Source organism: Muscardinus avellanarius (genome assembly GCF_963383645.1).
Source record: "Muscardinus avellanarius genome assembly, chromosome: 13".
In the NCBI taxonomy this organism is placed as follows: Eukaryota; Metazoa; Chordata; class Mammalia; order Rodentia; family Gliridae; genus Muscardinus; species Muscardinus avellanarius.
This window is the reverse complement of record NC_137799.1, coordinates 1,999,817-2,015,406: the sequence shown is the minus strand read 5'-3', so window position 1 is coordinate 2,015,406 and position 15,590 is coordinate 1,999,817. Positions and strand designations below refer to the sequence as shown.

The following is a 15,590-nucleotide window of genomic DNA, read 5'->3' as shown; positions in this document are numbered from 1 at the left end:
GTGGAGTGCCTCCCGAAGTGTGACCTCTGTCCCAGTGCCTGGATGCTGCCCACAGAGAGGGTGCTCAGCACAGAGAGGGGTTCCTGTGTCAGCCACACGTGCACCTCGAAGGGCCCGGGATGCAGGCTGGCGGGGCTTCCCTCTCTCTGGAGGCTCCACCTGACCTTCCTGGGCCCATGAGGTTATCTTTCTTGGCCACTCACGGCATCCTTGTAGTGATCCAACGAGGGAGGGCTGGGGACCCTTTGCAGGTGGGTGGATGGACAGATGGATGGATGGATGGATGGATGGATCACAGGTGAGGTGATGGATACATGGATGGATGGACAGATGGATCACAGGTGAGGCAATGGATAGATGGACAGACAAATGAGTGGATGGATGGTTCACAGGTGAGGCGATGGATGGATAAACAGATGGGTGGATGGACAGACAGATGGATGGACAGATGGTTGGATGGATGGATGTACCACAGGTGAGGTGATGGATGGACGAACAGATGGACAGGTCGATGGATGGATGGATGGATGGATGGACCACAGGTGAGGTGATGTATGGATAAACAGATGGACAGATAAATGGATAGGTGGATGGATGTACCACAGGTGAGGTAATGGATGGACGAACAGATGGACAGGTTGATGGATGGATGGATGGATGGATGGATGGATGGATGGATGGCTGTACCACAGGTGAGGTGATGAATGGACGAACAGATGGACAGGTGAGTGGATGGATGGATGAATGGATGGATCACAGATGAGGCGATGGATGGCTGGACAGACAGATGGGTAGATGGATGGATCACAAGTGAGGCAATGGATGGATGGACGGATGGACAGATGGGTGGATGGATGGATCACAAGTGAGGCAATGGATGGATGGACGGACGGACCGATGGGTGGATGGATGGATGGATCACAGGTGAGGCAATGGATGGATGGGTGGATGGGCGGACAGATGGGTGGATGGATGGATCACAGGTGAGGCAATGGATGGCTGAACGGACAGATGGGTAAATGGATGGACCACAGGTGAGGCTATGGATGGCTGGATGGACAGATGGGTGAATGGATGGACCACAGGTGAGGCAATGGATGGCTGAACGGACAGATGGGTGGATGGATGGATGGATGTACCACAGGTGAGGTGATGGATGAACAGATGGACAGGTAGATGGATGGATGGATGAATGGATGGATCACAGGTGAGGTGATGGATGGAAGGACGGATGGGTGGATGGACGGACTACAGGTGAGGCAATGGATGATGGATGGATGGATGGACAGATGGGTGGATGGATGGACCACAGGTGAGGTGATGGATGGGTGGACAGACAGACAGATGGGTAGATGGATGGATCACAGGTGAGGCAATGGATGGATGAACAGACAGATGGGTGGATGGATGGATGGATGGATGGATGGATCACAGGTGAGGCAATGGATGGGTGGACGGACAGATGGGTGGATGGATGGATCACAGGTGAGGCGATGGATGGATGGACGGACAGATGGATGATAGATGAATCACAGGTCAGCCAATGGGTGGATGAACAGACAGATGGATGGATCGATGGACCACAGATGGGGTGATGGATAGACAGAGGGGTAGATGATTGGGTGGATGGGGATGGATAGATAGATAGATGATTAGAGATGGATGGATGGATTTTGGGAAGGAGAGGGGGTGGATGGGGAGATAATGGATGGGTAGATGGACAGATGCATGGATGGGAGGATGGATTGCCTAGACACCCATGTGGGCACTGAGTTTACAACCCCAGGAAAACTCGGAGAAAAGTAGGGCAGGGGAGGAGGGGGAGGAGCTGGCCGTCTCCTGGGCTGTGAGAGCAAGGTCCCTTTGGCCAGTGTTCCTGGCCTGGTTATCATGGAGCAGAGCCAGCATGTCCTCTGTGCCCTGCCACCCTCCCTTCAGTCAGCTCCAGGTGGCTCAGACACTTGTCCTCTGGGGTGGTTAGGGATGTGTACTGCTGAGTCAGCACTAGGGTAGGGGCTCGCTCTGTCTCTGGAGCATTTTCAGCCTTGCTAGAAGCAGGAGGCTAGGAGGCTAGGAGGTTCTATCTCCAGCAACACAGATTTTTCCCCCAGGAGAACGCTGTCAGCATAGCAGAGCCCTGGTTTGCTTGAGCAGCATCTCAGGTCCCTGAGATGTGGGGTGTTCCAGTCATCCATCTGCTGGGCTGAGCAGAGCCTACACTCCACTCCTGCAGGGTCTCTGCAAGGCGGGGTAGCCTCCTGCCTAGATGCAGGCAACCTTGGGACGTGCGGTGGGCCCTGGGTGGACGAGTGGATGCATCTCCTGTGCACCCTGAGTCCATGGGAGGGTCTTGGGCCAGGACAGTGGCCAGGCAGCTCTTTGTCTCTCCATAGCTGGGGCTGCGTGAAGCAGAAATACACCTTCAATGGCTCGTCCTCCGAGATCAACTGGTAAGTCCCACTGGAGCACTTGGGGTGGGCCCAGGTGCGGTGGCCGGGGGCTCACACTGCCCCGCCTCTGATGGCAATGCCCAAGCTCAGCCTGGGCGCCTTGAGGGCCCCATCCATATTCAGCTGCACACCGGACTCTGGCTGGGGTCGGCGCTGGGGACGTCCCTGCAGAGGGGAGCAACTTGAGGACCACAGCAGTGTCAGTGCCCTGAGCTAGACCTCTCCAGCTGCACGGCTTGCACCACCTCTGTAACCCTTCCCAAGCCTGGCCGGGCTGTCACCTGCCAGAGGCTCACCTCCCTTCTTTCCCCAGGGCCCCCATCCTGTGGGTGGAGAGGAAGATGGCTCTGTGGGCGATCCAGGTGAGTGGCCTACTCCCCTCCTCTCCCCACAGTGGAGGCTGTTTACGTGGGGCAGCTCAGTGAGCACTTAGGATGGAGCCGGCTCAGTGAGCAGGAGACCCAGGCCCAGTGAGCACTTAGGATGGAGCCGGCTCAGTGAGCAGGAGACCCAGGCCCAGCGGCTTTCTGTGCCAGCATCCCCGGGGTGCTGAGGTGTGCGGCACCCCATCTGCTCCTACCTGAACCTTGCCCTCCTGGTGCTTCACCCTGGTCCTTCTTGTCTCCCAGGGGAAGGAAATTGGGGGAGGTGGCCCAGGCTAGCTCCTCAGGGTCTTTCTCGGCTCTCAGTGGGTGGCGCTGGCTCATGACAGGACGCCATACCTCCACCAGGGACCAGGGAGGGCCTCAGTCCCAGCCAGGGGCACCTGAGCGGCTCGCAGCTGCCTGTGCTGGGAGAAAGTTCCAGGCAGCCCTGGGCCCTGGGGAGCACCACGCTGAGCCCCACCCCATCTCACAGGCTCAAGCCTCCGTGGACCCTCTGCCTGCAAGCAGGATGGCCATTGCCTGTGGGGCTCCTGCACCTCCTGCCTCCCCTGTCCTGGTTCTCGCTGGGCAGGGGCAGCAGCAATGGCCCCCTCTCCAGGGCCTAGAGCAGCTGCTGCTGATAAAGACTTTCCTGAGAGGGGAGTGAGGATTCAGGCAACCTGTGCACACACAATGCTTACACATGCTTACACACGTGCACACTCACACAGACATGCACACACGAAGCACTCCCTGGCTTCGTGTGACCCTCCCACTAGGATCTGTGCAGTCCAAGGCCAGCTCCAACTCTCCTCTCCCTCTGTGTGTGTGTGTCTCTGTCTCTCTCAATCCCTCTCTCTCTCCGTGTCTCTGTGTGTGTCTCTGTCTGTCTCTCTCTCAATCCCTCTCTCAGGTCATTGTAGCTATGATAAGCTTCCTAGAAACAATGCTCCTCATTTACCTCAGCTACAAGGTGAGCTGGCTCCCATCCTGCACCTCCTCACCCGCCCCAGCCCCAAGCCCCACTCCCCGACCTCCTGGGCTGGTTTTCCCCCTCTCCTGCCCCGGGTCCCCTGGCATGGGTCTTTCCTGAGCCAGCTCTGAAGCCCCTTTGTCCCCAGGGCAACATCTGGGAGCAGATCTTCCGGGTGTCCTTCATCCTGGAGATGATCAACACGCTGCCCTTCATCATCACGGTGGGTGAGCCCCATGCGCCAGAGCCCAGCCCCGCCCCGGCCCCGCCCCGGCCCCGGCTCTGACCTGTCTCCTCCACAGATCTTCTGGCCACCGCTGCGGAACCTGTTCATCCCGGTCTTCCTCAACTGCTGGTTGGCCAAGCACGCGCTGGAAAACATGATCGTAAGGAGCCCGGCCTCTGCACGTCCGAGGCCGGACAACGCCTGGCTGGCCAGGACAGAGCCAGCCTGCTCTTCCCCCCACCCTGCCCTGGACCTCCTCTTTCCAGGAAGAGTGCTTTTCCTGACTTGGGAAAGAAGGGACCGGGAGGAAGCGGGACACAGTAGAAAGTCTGAGCAGCCCAGGGCGGGGCGGGGCCACAGAACCAGGACCACAGACTCAGACCCATCAGAGTCCAGGGCCACGTGCAGACTGGTGTCCAGGCACTAGGGTGTGTGCCTGAGCCTTACCTGGGGGCTTAGGTGGGCCAGGACGTCCCGAGGGAGGAAGCTAAGGTCCAGGCTGCCCCAGGACCCTCACCAGATGGTGTGGCTGGGCTCTCTGCCCTCCAGCATCCTTCTCTATTGACTGGCTCAGGTGAGGACCAGGAACCCCACCCACTGACAGCCATGTGCTCCACAGAATGACTTCCACCGTGCCATCCTGCGGACACAGTCAGCCATGTTCAACCAGGTCCTGATCCTCTTCTGCACCCTTCTCTGCCTCGTCTTCACGGGGTGAGGACCCGACCCCAGGGGCCTGCCCAGCAGCCCAAACCAGCCAGCTCCCAGACAGAACCAGAGTCTGAAAGATACAAGCCATGGGGCAGTGTCAGATTGGGGCACAGAGCTGGCAGCTGCAGGCCCTGGGCCCAGGCGGCCAGGAGCAGAGGGGAGAGCGTCTGGGCTGCAGGTGTCAGCCCGAGGGCTGCACTGAGGCCCAGGAGCACTCCCGAGCTACGTTCCAGCGCCTCCAAGGCCTGGGGCTCCGGGGTCTGGCTTCCTGTCTGTGCCTTGGAGCTGAAAGAATAGCCCCTGGACTGGGTGGGGGTGCCCCTTTGGCTTGAGGTCCAGCTGAGAGTGGAGTCTGAAAGCAGTCAGGAAAAGGTGATGTGGGGTCTCCTCGAGCTGAGAGCCTCTGACTACCTGAGCAGACCATACCTGGCCTCTAGCTTGTGCTCTGGCCCTGCAGTGGCTCTTGGAGAGACCCAGTGACCACCTCCTGTCCCCCAGGCCAGGACGCAGGGGCAAGCCCAAGCCCTGAGCAGGGCTGCTGGGCAGGAAGAGGAAGCTTAGAGGCATTCAGCCAGGAGGCAAGGCCCGAAGATGGGCCGGGGCCAGCTCAGGGCTGTCCCGTGGCCAGCAGAGACTGGGTGCTGGCTGGTGTGAGGCCAGGAGGTGGCTCTGGCAGAACCTAGGGGACATATTAACAGGGCTGGGAGCTGCATGGATCCTGACTCTGCTGAGCTAGCCCCACAGACGCAGCCTCAGCATCAGGGGCAGGGTCTGCCCTTACACCAAGTCTGCCCAGGCCTGCCCACCCCTCGGCTCCTGGCCTGGCAGAGCCTCCCAGCTGGCAGGAGGTGTGGAGGGAGGCCCAGCCTCCCCGGCCCACAGCGCCCTGCCCTCCCGCCTGCAGGACCTGCGGGATCCAGCACCTGGAGCGAGCGGGCGAGAATCTGAACCTGCTGACCTCCTTCTACTTCTGCATCGTCACCTTCTCCACCGTGGGCTACGGCGACGTGACGCCCAAGATCTGGCCGTCCCAGTTCCTGGTGGTCATCATGATCGGGGTGGCCCTCGTGGTTCTCCCGCTGCAGGTCGGTCCCCGCCTCACAGACGTGGCGTGTGCCCAGGGTCCACCCCCAGCGGGCGGCGCCTGCCCGTGGCAGTCCTCGCTGAGGGTCGCCCAGGAGTCTGGGGACAGTGGGGCCGGGGGCTTTGCGTTTCTCCTGTGGCTGAGCTAGGCCTGTGGTCCCCTGTGGATGCCACCTGTGCCTGGCCTTGCTGGCAGTCGTCTCACGACCGCGAAATGTGCCCTCTCCATGTTCTTCAGGGGATCAACTCCTCGAATATCTTCCGGGGCCCCTGCCCATTCATTCTCTCCTTTGGGGACACTCTGACCTGTGTCTGGGCTGTCTCGCGTGCTGGGATGTCCCTGGTTCTCAGTGGGGACAGACCAGGAGCTGGGAGGGTGGTTATGGGTCAGAAAGGACCACGATGTAGGTGAACAGGGGATATGGCGCGTGGACTGCTAGGAGGAGGGGGCGCTCCCTTGAGGGGCCTGTGTGTCCCTTGAGATCGGCCCAGAGCCATCTAAGACCAGGAGATGGAGCTTGGCCTGTGGAGGACAGGAAGCCTGCCTGCCGGTCAGCCAACATAAAAGGGGTGTCATATGGGTGCTGTGAGGCTGTGGCGAGGGGCATGAGAAGCCAAGCAGCTGACAGGTACTGTACAAGCCCCCAGGGCTGCTGCAGGCCTGACAGGGACAGAGGGTGGGACCTGGAGGCCAGCGATGAGACTGACAGTATAGTGGACCCTGGAGAGGAGGCTGCTGGGGAAGGGCCTCGCGCCTCGCTGAGTAGATGTGTGTGTGATGTGAAGGAGAAGGGGTGTCAGGAGCAGTGGCGTTTGGGGGACTCTTGAGGGGCCGCAGGGGAGAAACCACTATCGCCTTGAGGTGAGGAGCCTTATCCTCAAAGGGCACAATGCCCAGAGCCCCTGCAGAGGGGCCAGAGCTGTCAGGGAGCAGCTGGGAACCTGCAGCGCCGCCTTGGGCTGCTCCTGTGGACAGCTCCTGCCAAAAGGATGGTCACGAGCCAGGCTCAAACCCACAGGCCTGGCCCCTCAGTGCTGGAGGACGCAGGTCGGAAGCTGCCGTCAGTGGGCCGGCTCCCGGATCTGGGGGAGAATGGAGCCAGGCCCTCCCCAGCCCTGTGGCTGTCACCGAGGCATCCCTTGACTTGTGGACAGACATGACACCACAGTCTGTCTCCACCACTGAGCGGCCTCTCCTTGGCCCTTCTGTCTTCTCCTCTGACACTTCTCGCTGGATGTAGGGACACTCAGTGCAGGTGGCCTCCCTGAGACCACTCCTTAGCTCGGGTTACCCACCAGCCCTTCCAGAAGCCCGTCCCAGAGGTCCTGGCTGCCAGGGTAAGCCCACGGGCACCTCAGCCTGGCCGCCATACTCCACCCTGGCCTCTCTCCCCACCCCGACATGCTCCCAAAGTGATGAGGAGCCCCCACCCCAGAAAACTCTCAGCCCCTTTAAAATAAAGCAGGAGCAAGGCTGGGCGTGGTGGCGCACGCTTGTAATCCCCATGCTTGGGAGGCGGAGACAGGAGGATCGTGCAGGTTCGAAGCCAGCCGCGCTGGTATAAGAGACCCTGTTTCAAAAATATAAAATAGGTCTGGGAGTGTAGCCTGGAGGTAGAAGGGCTTCCCAGTACTACCAAAAAAAAAAAAAAAAAAAAAAAAAAAGCAGGAGCAACACTCCCCTCTGCTTCCTCAGAGGGGCCCACGGCACTCAGACCTCCAGACCAAACTGTTCCCAGCACCCGCGCTCGCCCTCCCAGCCTGGCCCTCCCCTCCATGGGGCCCGCTGGCTCCGAGGGCATGAATTCCTGTTATAACCATTAAATGCACCAAAAAGTCAAGATTGCTGGCCGGAGAAACCTCCAGCAGCTTGGTGCAAGGGATCTAAAGTGCACCCAAACCAATTTCATTAAAAACCCAATCAGGATGCACCGCAAGGCCAGCTCTCCCCGCCCTCCGCTGTGTCCGTGCCCCTGAGCCTGGGGCATCAGGGAGCCCCCACCTTCCCTGATGTTCACTAGGAAACAACACACAGTCCTCATCCTCACGCCGGCCCCCTTCAGCGAGATCCGTCTCTCAAAGGGCCTGAGGTTGCACGAGTAGGTTGCAGTGGTCTATTCTCCACCAAGACCCACAGTTGCCACGGGAAGACAGCTGCGGCTCAGGCTCCGTGTCCTCGGGGGCCCCCGGGGTCAGCCCTGTGACCAGGCAGAGTGAGCAGCCCCTCTGGGGACGTGCCCTGCTCACAGGAGCTGCAATTTGAGGCCATTGTGGGAAGCTGCGGGCCCCCTCCTGCTGGGCCCCATGGGGCAGGCCGCTGGCAGGCACCCAAACTGGCAGGCGGGGCTTGCTCCGGTGGTGCCCGCGGGGAGCTGACACGAGGTGGCATGTGTCATCTCGCAGGGCTGGGGGTTGGCAGACAGACATGGCCCACCCTCGGTGCACAGGTCCAGCCTCCCGGAGCCTCTGGGAGATGGACGTCTCGTTGGTGATACGGAAGGAAAGGTTCTAATTGCCCGCTGTTATTCTTCTATCGAACTAAACTCACAGTGAAAGGCCTTAAATGATCCATGACGCAGATCCCGACTCATGAACGCCCTCAGAACAGAGTGACAGTTAACGTCTGCCCGGGCATCTTCTGGGCTTGAGGCCCAGTGGTGTTGGCCGTCAATGTCAGTGTCGTGGGCGCCCAAGCAAATGACACAGATGGCGGCTGGACCAGCAAGAACGTGCTCTCACGGGCCCGCAGCCAAGGCGTGGGCAGGGCTAGTCCCTCCGCAGGCAGGCAGGCGGGCGGACGCTCCCGCTCCAGCCCAGGCCACAGGCTGCAGACGCCGCCCTTTTGTCATGCAGCCGCCCCCTCCGAGGATGCCAGCACTGGGTTCAGGTTCACCTAATGCAGGGCGGCCTCATTTCAACAGATTACACCCACAAAGACCCCATTTCCAAACCAGGTCACATCCCAAGGCTCAGGGCAGGCATAGATTTCAGGGTCACTGTTGAACCCGTTCATCAGCTAGTTTAATCCTCACGGCATCCCCAGACAAAAGTGCTGTCCTGCCATTTTGCGGATGAGGGAAGCGCTCAGAGCCACATGGACCCGGAGAAGTCGGCGGGGACAGCAGTGTTCAGAGCATTCTGGGTTCTCAGGCGCCTCTGGCTGTGGGGCCAGTTCCAAGCCCCAAGGCCACAAGGGCTTGTCGCAAGGACTGAGCAGGTGCTGATCAATTCGGTGACCTGGTCTCAGGTAGGCAAGATGGCCACGTCCCCTGCGCAGCAGACACAGCCTGGGGGTGGCCGCCTCCGTCATTCAGAAAGTGCTGACTCCCCCGACGGCCTGACGCTGGGCCTGGAGAGGCCCAGGCTTCCACCAGAGGCAGCGCCAGGATAGGCGGCTGGGCCAGCACCCTGGACAGCTCCCGGGCCCGCACCACTGTGGCTGCTGTAATCCTCACAGCAGCTCCGCCGCCACCCTGCGGACGCCAAGTCCCCTGGAAGCGACCTCGCTCCAGAGTTCCTAGCAGTCCTAACCTGCCATCCATTTTCTCCAAAGTATGTCCCAGGCGCGGCTGGCAAGGGCCTTGTAATTACCTGGATGTCTGGAGAACTGGGTTTGGCATATGCTCATGAACACTTGGCTTCTGAGGCCAAAAGCTAGACGTGTAGCATCTCACGCTGCCCTGTGCGCTGGCCAGCGGGATGCCCACCCGCTTCCCGCACGGTCTCTGCTGAACACACCGCCCCTTCCCAGCATGGCCCGTCCTGTGCCATTTCCTGGCCCTGCTCCGGCCTCTGTCCAGGCTGCCTGGTCCCACCCTCACCCCTGCACATCCCCCTGCAGTTTGAAGAGCTTGTCTACCTCTGGATGGAGCGGCAGAAGTCGGGGGGCAACTACAGCCGACACCGGGCACAGACGGAGAAGCACGTGGTCCTGTGCGTCAGTTCTCTCAAGATTGACCTCCTCATGGACTTCCTGAACGAGTTCTACGCCCACCCCCGGCTCCAGGTGAGGCTGCCAGGTGCTCCTCCCAGGCCTCGGGTCTCCCTGCCCCCCGCTGCAGTCTCTCCCTCCCCAGGGCTGCCACGTGCCTATGCAAGTCTCTGTCTCATGGGGGTGGCAACCCACACTCCGAGGGGGCCTGCGGGGGGCCTGTAAGGGGCTGGGTGTGGTAGCACCCAGGAAAGTGGGGAGCTGGCTCAGACTCTGACCTGTGGCTGGGCCGCAGGACTACTACGTGGTCATCCTGTGCCCCACCGAGATGGACATCCAGGTGCGCAGGGTCCTGCAGATCCCCCTGTGGTCTCAGCGGGTCATCTACCTCCAGGGCTCTGCGCTGAAGGACCAGGACCTCATGCGAGCCAAGTGAGTGCCAGCCACGGCGGGGTGGCCGGTGGAGGCTGAGGGCCCGGCCCCGCCGAGGAGCATGGCTGACTCCAGCCACGGCGGGGCGGCTGGTGGAGGCTGAGGGCCCGGCCCCTTGGATGTGGAGCATGGCTGACTCCAGCCACGGTGGGGCGGCCGGTGGAGGCTGAGGGCCCGGCCCCGCCGAGGAGCATGGCTGACTCCAGCCAAGGCGGGGCGGCCGGGTGGAGGCTGAGGGCCCGGACCCTGCCATGTGGAGCATGGCTGACTCCAGCCAAGGCGGGGCGGCCGGGTGGAGGCTGAGGGTCCAGCCCCGCGGACGTGGAGCATGGCTGACTCCAGCTCAGTGCCCACACCTGGCGCAGGCCACGGGACCCTGGAGCCTGGCCCCATCGTGCCCAGCTACCTGCGGCTGGGCAGCCCAACAAGCCTGCCCCGGCCCGGCCTCTGTCTCCCTTCTGCTGAGTGAGGCCCACCTCTGGGGACCCCCATCCTCCTCTGCTCTAAGTCTGGGAATTTTCTATGTCAAGTTCTAGGGAGCTCAAAATAGACCAGGGGCGGAAAAGGCGGCTGCTAGAGTCAGGGGGCGGGCAAGTCACGAGGGCTGAGGGCGGATCTTGCTTTAAAGACAAGCTGACAGAATGACTTGAGGTGACATGGCTGTCGCTGCAGGGAACTTTCCAGAATGTGCTGGTGCACCCCTCCTGCCACGCTTCCATTCCAGGAGTCTTCCGCGTGTGTCCCGGGGTTGGGGAGTGCAGGGCCAAGGGCAAGCAGGACACCAGCCCAGACTCCCCCAGCTCCTGAGCCCTAGCAGGCCTGATGGACACGGCCTCCTGTGGTCCTGCCCACAGCTCACCTGGACACACACTTGTCCTTGTCAGCCCGGGGCCAGCAGGCTGTGGGGCAGGTGTCAGCCAGGCAGGAGCTGGGCTGCACAGGGTGGGCAAGGGTGCCAGGTGGCGCAGGGTTCACTGCTCTGGGGAAATGGGACAGTTTCTCAGACTGGGTTTAGCAGCTGGGCTCCTAGGAACCTAGGACCACAGCATGGCCAGATGGAGGAGGGAACATGGTCTCTTCCCCCAAGAACTCCCTGGTCCAGCTGCAATTGCTGGAGGTACAGGAAGCCCCAAGAATTGGCTGATGCCTCCGCCAGGCCAGCTACCCAGGACCCAAGTTGTTAGCACCCAGTAGGGAGGATGTCCAGGCCCTTACGAGCCATCAGGCAGCAGGCCTACTGGTGTCTCCAGGACATGCTGTCAGGTGTGTGTGTGTGTGTGTGTGTGTGTGTGTGTGTGTGTGTGACTTGTCAGTGTCAGAGCTTGGTGCCTCCTGGGGGCACACAGGCATCCTGACCTGCCCAATCGTGCCAGGCCAGGCCAGGGAGGCTGGGAGGCCTGGGATGCCCTGGGCTGGGGCCCTGGATGCCCACTGGGGCCTGCTGAGCGCCTGGGCGGGGACCGCTCCTCCCGGGTCCCACTCAGCAGCTGGCGCCTCACAGGATGGACAACGGGGAAGCCTGCTTCATCCTCAGCAGCAGGAACGAGGTGGACCGCACGGCCGCAGTGAGTGGGGCTGGGGTCAGGGCCCGCCTGCCCACCCAGGTAGTGGTAGCTTCCCCGACACTGACCTCATCTCCTCCAGGATCACCAGACCATCCTGCGAGCCTGGGCCGTGAAGGACTTCGCCCCCAACTGCCCCCTCTACGTCCAGATCCTCAAGCCTGAGAACAAGTTTCATGTTAAGTTTGCTGGTGCGTCTGGGCACGTGCATGTGCGCAGAGGGGCCCACGCGCAGGCTGTGGCGGGGCTGGAGCACTGGCCTAGGAGCCCGCAGGAGGCGGTAACCTAGACACAAAGATGCTCCAGCCTAATGTATCGCATAGGTGGACGGGCCCCATGGTCTGGCCTTCTCAGATGACCAGGCTTCAGGCTGCGGCCCAGGCCAGAGAGGGCAGGGGCAGTGGGGGCGCAGGAGGCATGGGGTGAGTGGACTGTGCCCGCTGCCCGCAGACCACGTGGTGTGCGAGGAGGAGTGCAAGTACGCCATGCTGGCCCTCAACTGCATCTGCCCGGCCACCTCCACGCTCATCACGCTGCTGGTGCACACGTCCCGTGGCCAGTGAGTGCCCCGCCCGCCACCCAGGGAGGCCAGGCAGGGCCGACCACCCCGAGGGGGGCTTCCTGGAGGAGGGCCCAGGGACAGGCGTCTCCTTCCCCCCTCTGGCCGCAGGGAGGGCCAGGAGTCTCCGGAGCAGTGGCAGCGCATGTACGGGCGCTGCTCGGGCAACGAGGTCTACCACATCCGCATGGGCGACAGCAAGTTCTTCCGCGAGTACGAGGGCAAGAGCTTCACCTACGCGGCCTTCCACGCCCACAAGAAGTACGGGGGCTGTGTGCGGGGCGGCCGAGGGGCTCGGGGCTCTCCGTCTTCCTCGCCCGGGTCCCACTTAGATGGGTGGGTCCCTGGGGAAGGCACATCCTGGCCGGGACCACTTGGCCAGGACAGACAGGTCAGGGCACCTCGGTCTTGGGCACCGGGTCCGGGGTACAACCACAAGGCTGCTCCTCTCCGAGGTGCTCCCCAGGCGGACTCCAGGCCTCCGGATCCCCAGTGTGTGGGGGAGTGCTTGGTCGGCGGCCTGGCCTTAGGTGGGGTTCCCAGGGGAGGGGAGGCTGGACAGGAGCCCAGGAGGTGGCCCTGGGCCCAGGGAGGCATGGCGTGAGCGGGGAGCAGAGCTGCCAGCCTCGCCTGCCCAGGTACGGCGTGTGCCTCATTGGGCTGAAGCGTGAGGAGAACAAGAACATCCTGCTGAACCCGGGGCCCCGGCACACCCTGGCGGCCTCCGACACCTGCTTCTACATCAACATCACCAAGGAGGAGAACTCGGCCTTCATCTTTAAGCAGGAGGAGAAGCAGAAGAAGAGGGGCTTCGCGGGGCAGGCGCTGTGTGAGGGGCCCTCCCGCCTGCCGGTACACAGCATCATTGCCTCCATGGGTGAGCCCCGAGAGCTGCCGTAACAGGCCCGCTCTGAGCTTGGGCATGGTGGCGTCTGTCTGTCTTTCGGCATGCCCGCGTGCCGCCCACACCTGGGCCAGGGGTCCTGGAGGCTTCTGTCCATGGGTGTGCACGCCAGGTGGCCATTCCGGTGGGTAAATGGTTGAACCTGAGGCCCCTAGAGATCCCACCAGCCAAGAAGCCCCCTTTACACATCGTATGGCCCAGGGGTGGGCCAAGCCTCGGTGTCCACTCAGCTGGGCCTCAGCTGGGGGTATCAAGACCAGCAGGGAGCCGGGTGTGGGGGCACATGCTCTAATCCCAGCATGACAGGAGGCTGACAGGAGGATCAAGGTTCAAGAACAGCCTCAGCTACTTAGTGAGGCCCTTTGCAACTCAGTGAGACCCTGTTTCAAAATAAAGAATAGAAAATGGGGCTGGGTGCGTAGCTCAGAGGTAAAACATCTCTGGGTTCCATCCCAGTACCGAAAAAAAAAAAAAAAGACCAGCAAGGGCTGTGGCCTTCATGGGGCAGGAACAGGCCTGAAGCCTCCTGTGCTAGGGTAGGCCAGGGCCCTGCCTGGGAGGATCACCCCACCCAGGAAGCCACTTCCTCATCCAGAGGGGAAAGCGAAGCTTAGGCCCAGGGCTGTGCAGCTGGACGGCAGGAGCCGCCGCCCGCTGGGGGCCGGACACTGGCTGAGCTCTGCGTGCTCTCCAGGGACAGTGGCCATGGACCTGCAGAACACAGAGTGCCGGCCCCCGCAGAGCAGCGGGGGAGGCGGGGGCAACAAGCTGGCACTGCCCACCGAGAACGGGGCGGGCAGCCGGCGGCCCAGCATCGCGCCCGTGCTGGAGCTGGCCGACAGCTCCGCCCTGCTGCCCTGTGACCTGCTGAGCGACCAGTCAGAGGATGAGGAGGCACCCTCGGAAGACGACGGGCTGTCTGTGGTGGAGTGAGTGCGGCTGGAGCTGGGCTCTGGGTGGGGGGCAGGGCCCCAAGTGCCAGGCGTCCTTCGCATCGTGGGAACCTTTGTTTGGCAAAGTGAATCATTGGGGACCCAGGCCTACAGAAATCTGGGAGCTATCTGCACAGTGTATTCATGGGGGCTGCTGGGCTGTGCCCCTTCCCCTCGGTCTGGGGTGGGGTCCCTTCTGGGGGCTCAGAGAGCAAGGCCACCCTCCTGGCAGGTCAATCCCTGTCCATTTTACCAGCCCCATAACAGGTCCTTGAGGCCTCATCCTTGGTGGCGGCCTGGGGAGGCCCCGGTGGTGGGAGCATTCTGGGAGTACTTCCTGGGGTGCAGAGGTTCAAGGGCAGAGCAGGCGCCCTTGGCCAGTGGTGGGTGGACAAGTGGAGTGGACACCCTCGAGTCTCTTGGCCAGACCCTGGGCTCAGGGCAGCTGGGGCTTCCCACCATGGAGCCATGCTCAGGGCCCATCTCCACCAGGTATGTGAAGGGCTACCCCCCCAACTCACCCTACATCGGCAGCTCCCCCACCCTGTGCCACCTCCTGCCAGTGAAAGCCCCCTTCTGCTGCCTGCGCCTGGACAAGGTAAGGCCGGGCGCTGCCTCTGCCCAGCACCCCGCCCGCCCCCCGCTGTGCATGCGTGCTTGTGTGCTACTAGGGGTTAGATCCAGAGGCATTCTACCTTTGAACTACACTCCCAACCTGATTTTATTTCTTATTTAGAAACAGGGTCTTGCTAGGTTGATGAGTCTCTCTACTTGCTGAGGCTGTCCTCGAACCTGTGATCCTCCTGTCTCAGCCTCCCAAGTACTGGGATTCTAGGTGTGCACCCCCACGCCCGGCCCACTTCCTTTTTAGTGACTTTTTATTCTGACACAATCGTAAAGCTAGGGGAATACTACGAGAACAGCCTCTGAGCCCTGCCTGGGCCCTCTCCTCTGTCCATTTTAGAAGACAACTTGAGAGCAGGTTGGCACGGTGGCCCCTTGGCCTCCACACATCGTGTTTCCAGAAAGCAATGACCGTCTCATAACCACAGTCCAGTTATCTGAGTGGGCCAGGCGCATGGCCTCGCAGTCTATCCTGGCCCACACTAGACCCTTGACCCTGTCCTTGGTGGTGGCGGGTCCACTGCGCCAGCTGGCTCTACCCAGCCCCTGGACTGCCTGGCCCCCGTCTTCCCACGGTCTCACCTTGGTGCTTGGAAGGTTCTGTGCCTGGCTTCCAGGGCTGAGGCCGGCGTTCAGGCTGAGTGTTCTGGCGTGGCGCCGGGCGCCTGCTAGGCCACGCCACTGGCCGTGCTGATCGACCACCAGCCACTCCGCTCTCTAGCTAAGTCATGGGGGGAAGACGTGGGAAGAACAGGAGACTGAACCAGTCTTCACTGTAAAAGGGCCTGAGACAGCGGCCAGGAAACGTTCCCAAGCTGGGTTTGCGCTGGATTCTGAG

General features: G+C 61.8%; 1 protein-coding gene across 5 annotated transcripts in view; it reads left to right on the top strand.

Annotated features, from left to right (window-relative positions):
• Window positions 1–15,590, top strand: part of KCNT1 (potassium sodium-activated channel subfamily T member 1) — a gene marked incomplete at both ends in the record, with an annotated part of 60,038 nt that overhangs the window by 32,306 nt on the left and 12,142 nt on the right. For all 5 annotated transcript variants that reach the window (XM_080709535.1, XM_080709531.1, XM_080709534.1 and 2 more), the window contains 16 exons: window positions 2,394–2,450; window positions 2,764–2,812; window positions 3,729–3,788; window positions 3,937–4,011; window positions 4,091–4,174; window positions 4,634–4,728; window positions 5,630–5,810; window positions 9,650–9,814; window positions 10,035–10,171; window positions 11,673–11,736; window positions 11,816–11,924; window positions 12,184–12,292; window positions 12,404–12,553; window positions 12,931–13,169; window positions 13,891–14,125; window positions 14,621–14,726. In XM_080709535.1, coding sequence (XP_080565661.1) covers window positions 2,394–2,450; window positions 2,764–2,812; window positions 3,729–3,788; window positions 3,937–4,011; window positions 4,091–4,174; window positions 4,634–4,728; window positions 5,630–5,810; window positions 9,650–9,814; window positions 10,035–10,171; window positions 11,673–11,736; window positions 11,816–11,924; window positions 12,184–12,292; window positions 12,404–12,553; window positions 12,931–13,169; window positions 13,891–14,125; window positions 14,621–14,726 — 1,915 coding nt within the window. The remainder of the gene's footprint in view (window positions 1–2,393; window positions 2,451–2,763; window positions 2,813–3,728; window positions 3,789–3,936; window positions 4,012–4,090; window positions 4,175–4,633; window positions 4,729–5,629; window positions 5,811–9,649; window positions 9,815–10,034; window positions 10,172–11,672; window positions 11,737–11,815; window positions 11,925–12,183; window positions 12,293–12,403; window positions 12,554–12,930; window positions 13,170–13,890; window positions 14,126–14,620; window positions 14,727–15,590) is intronic.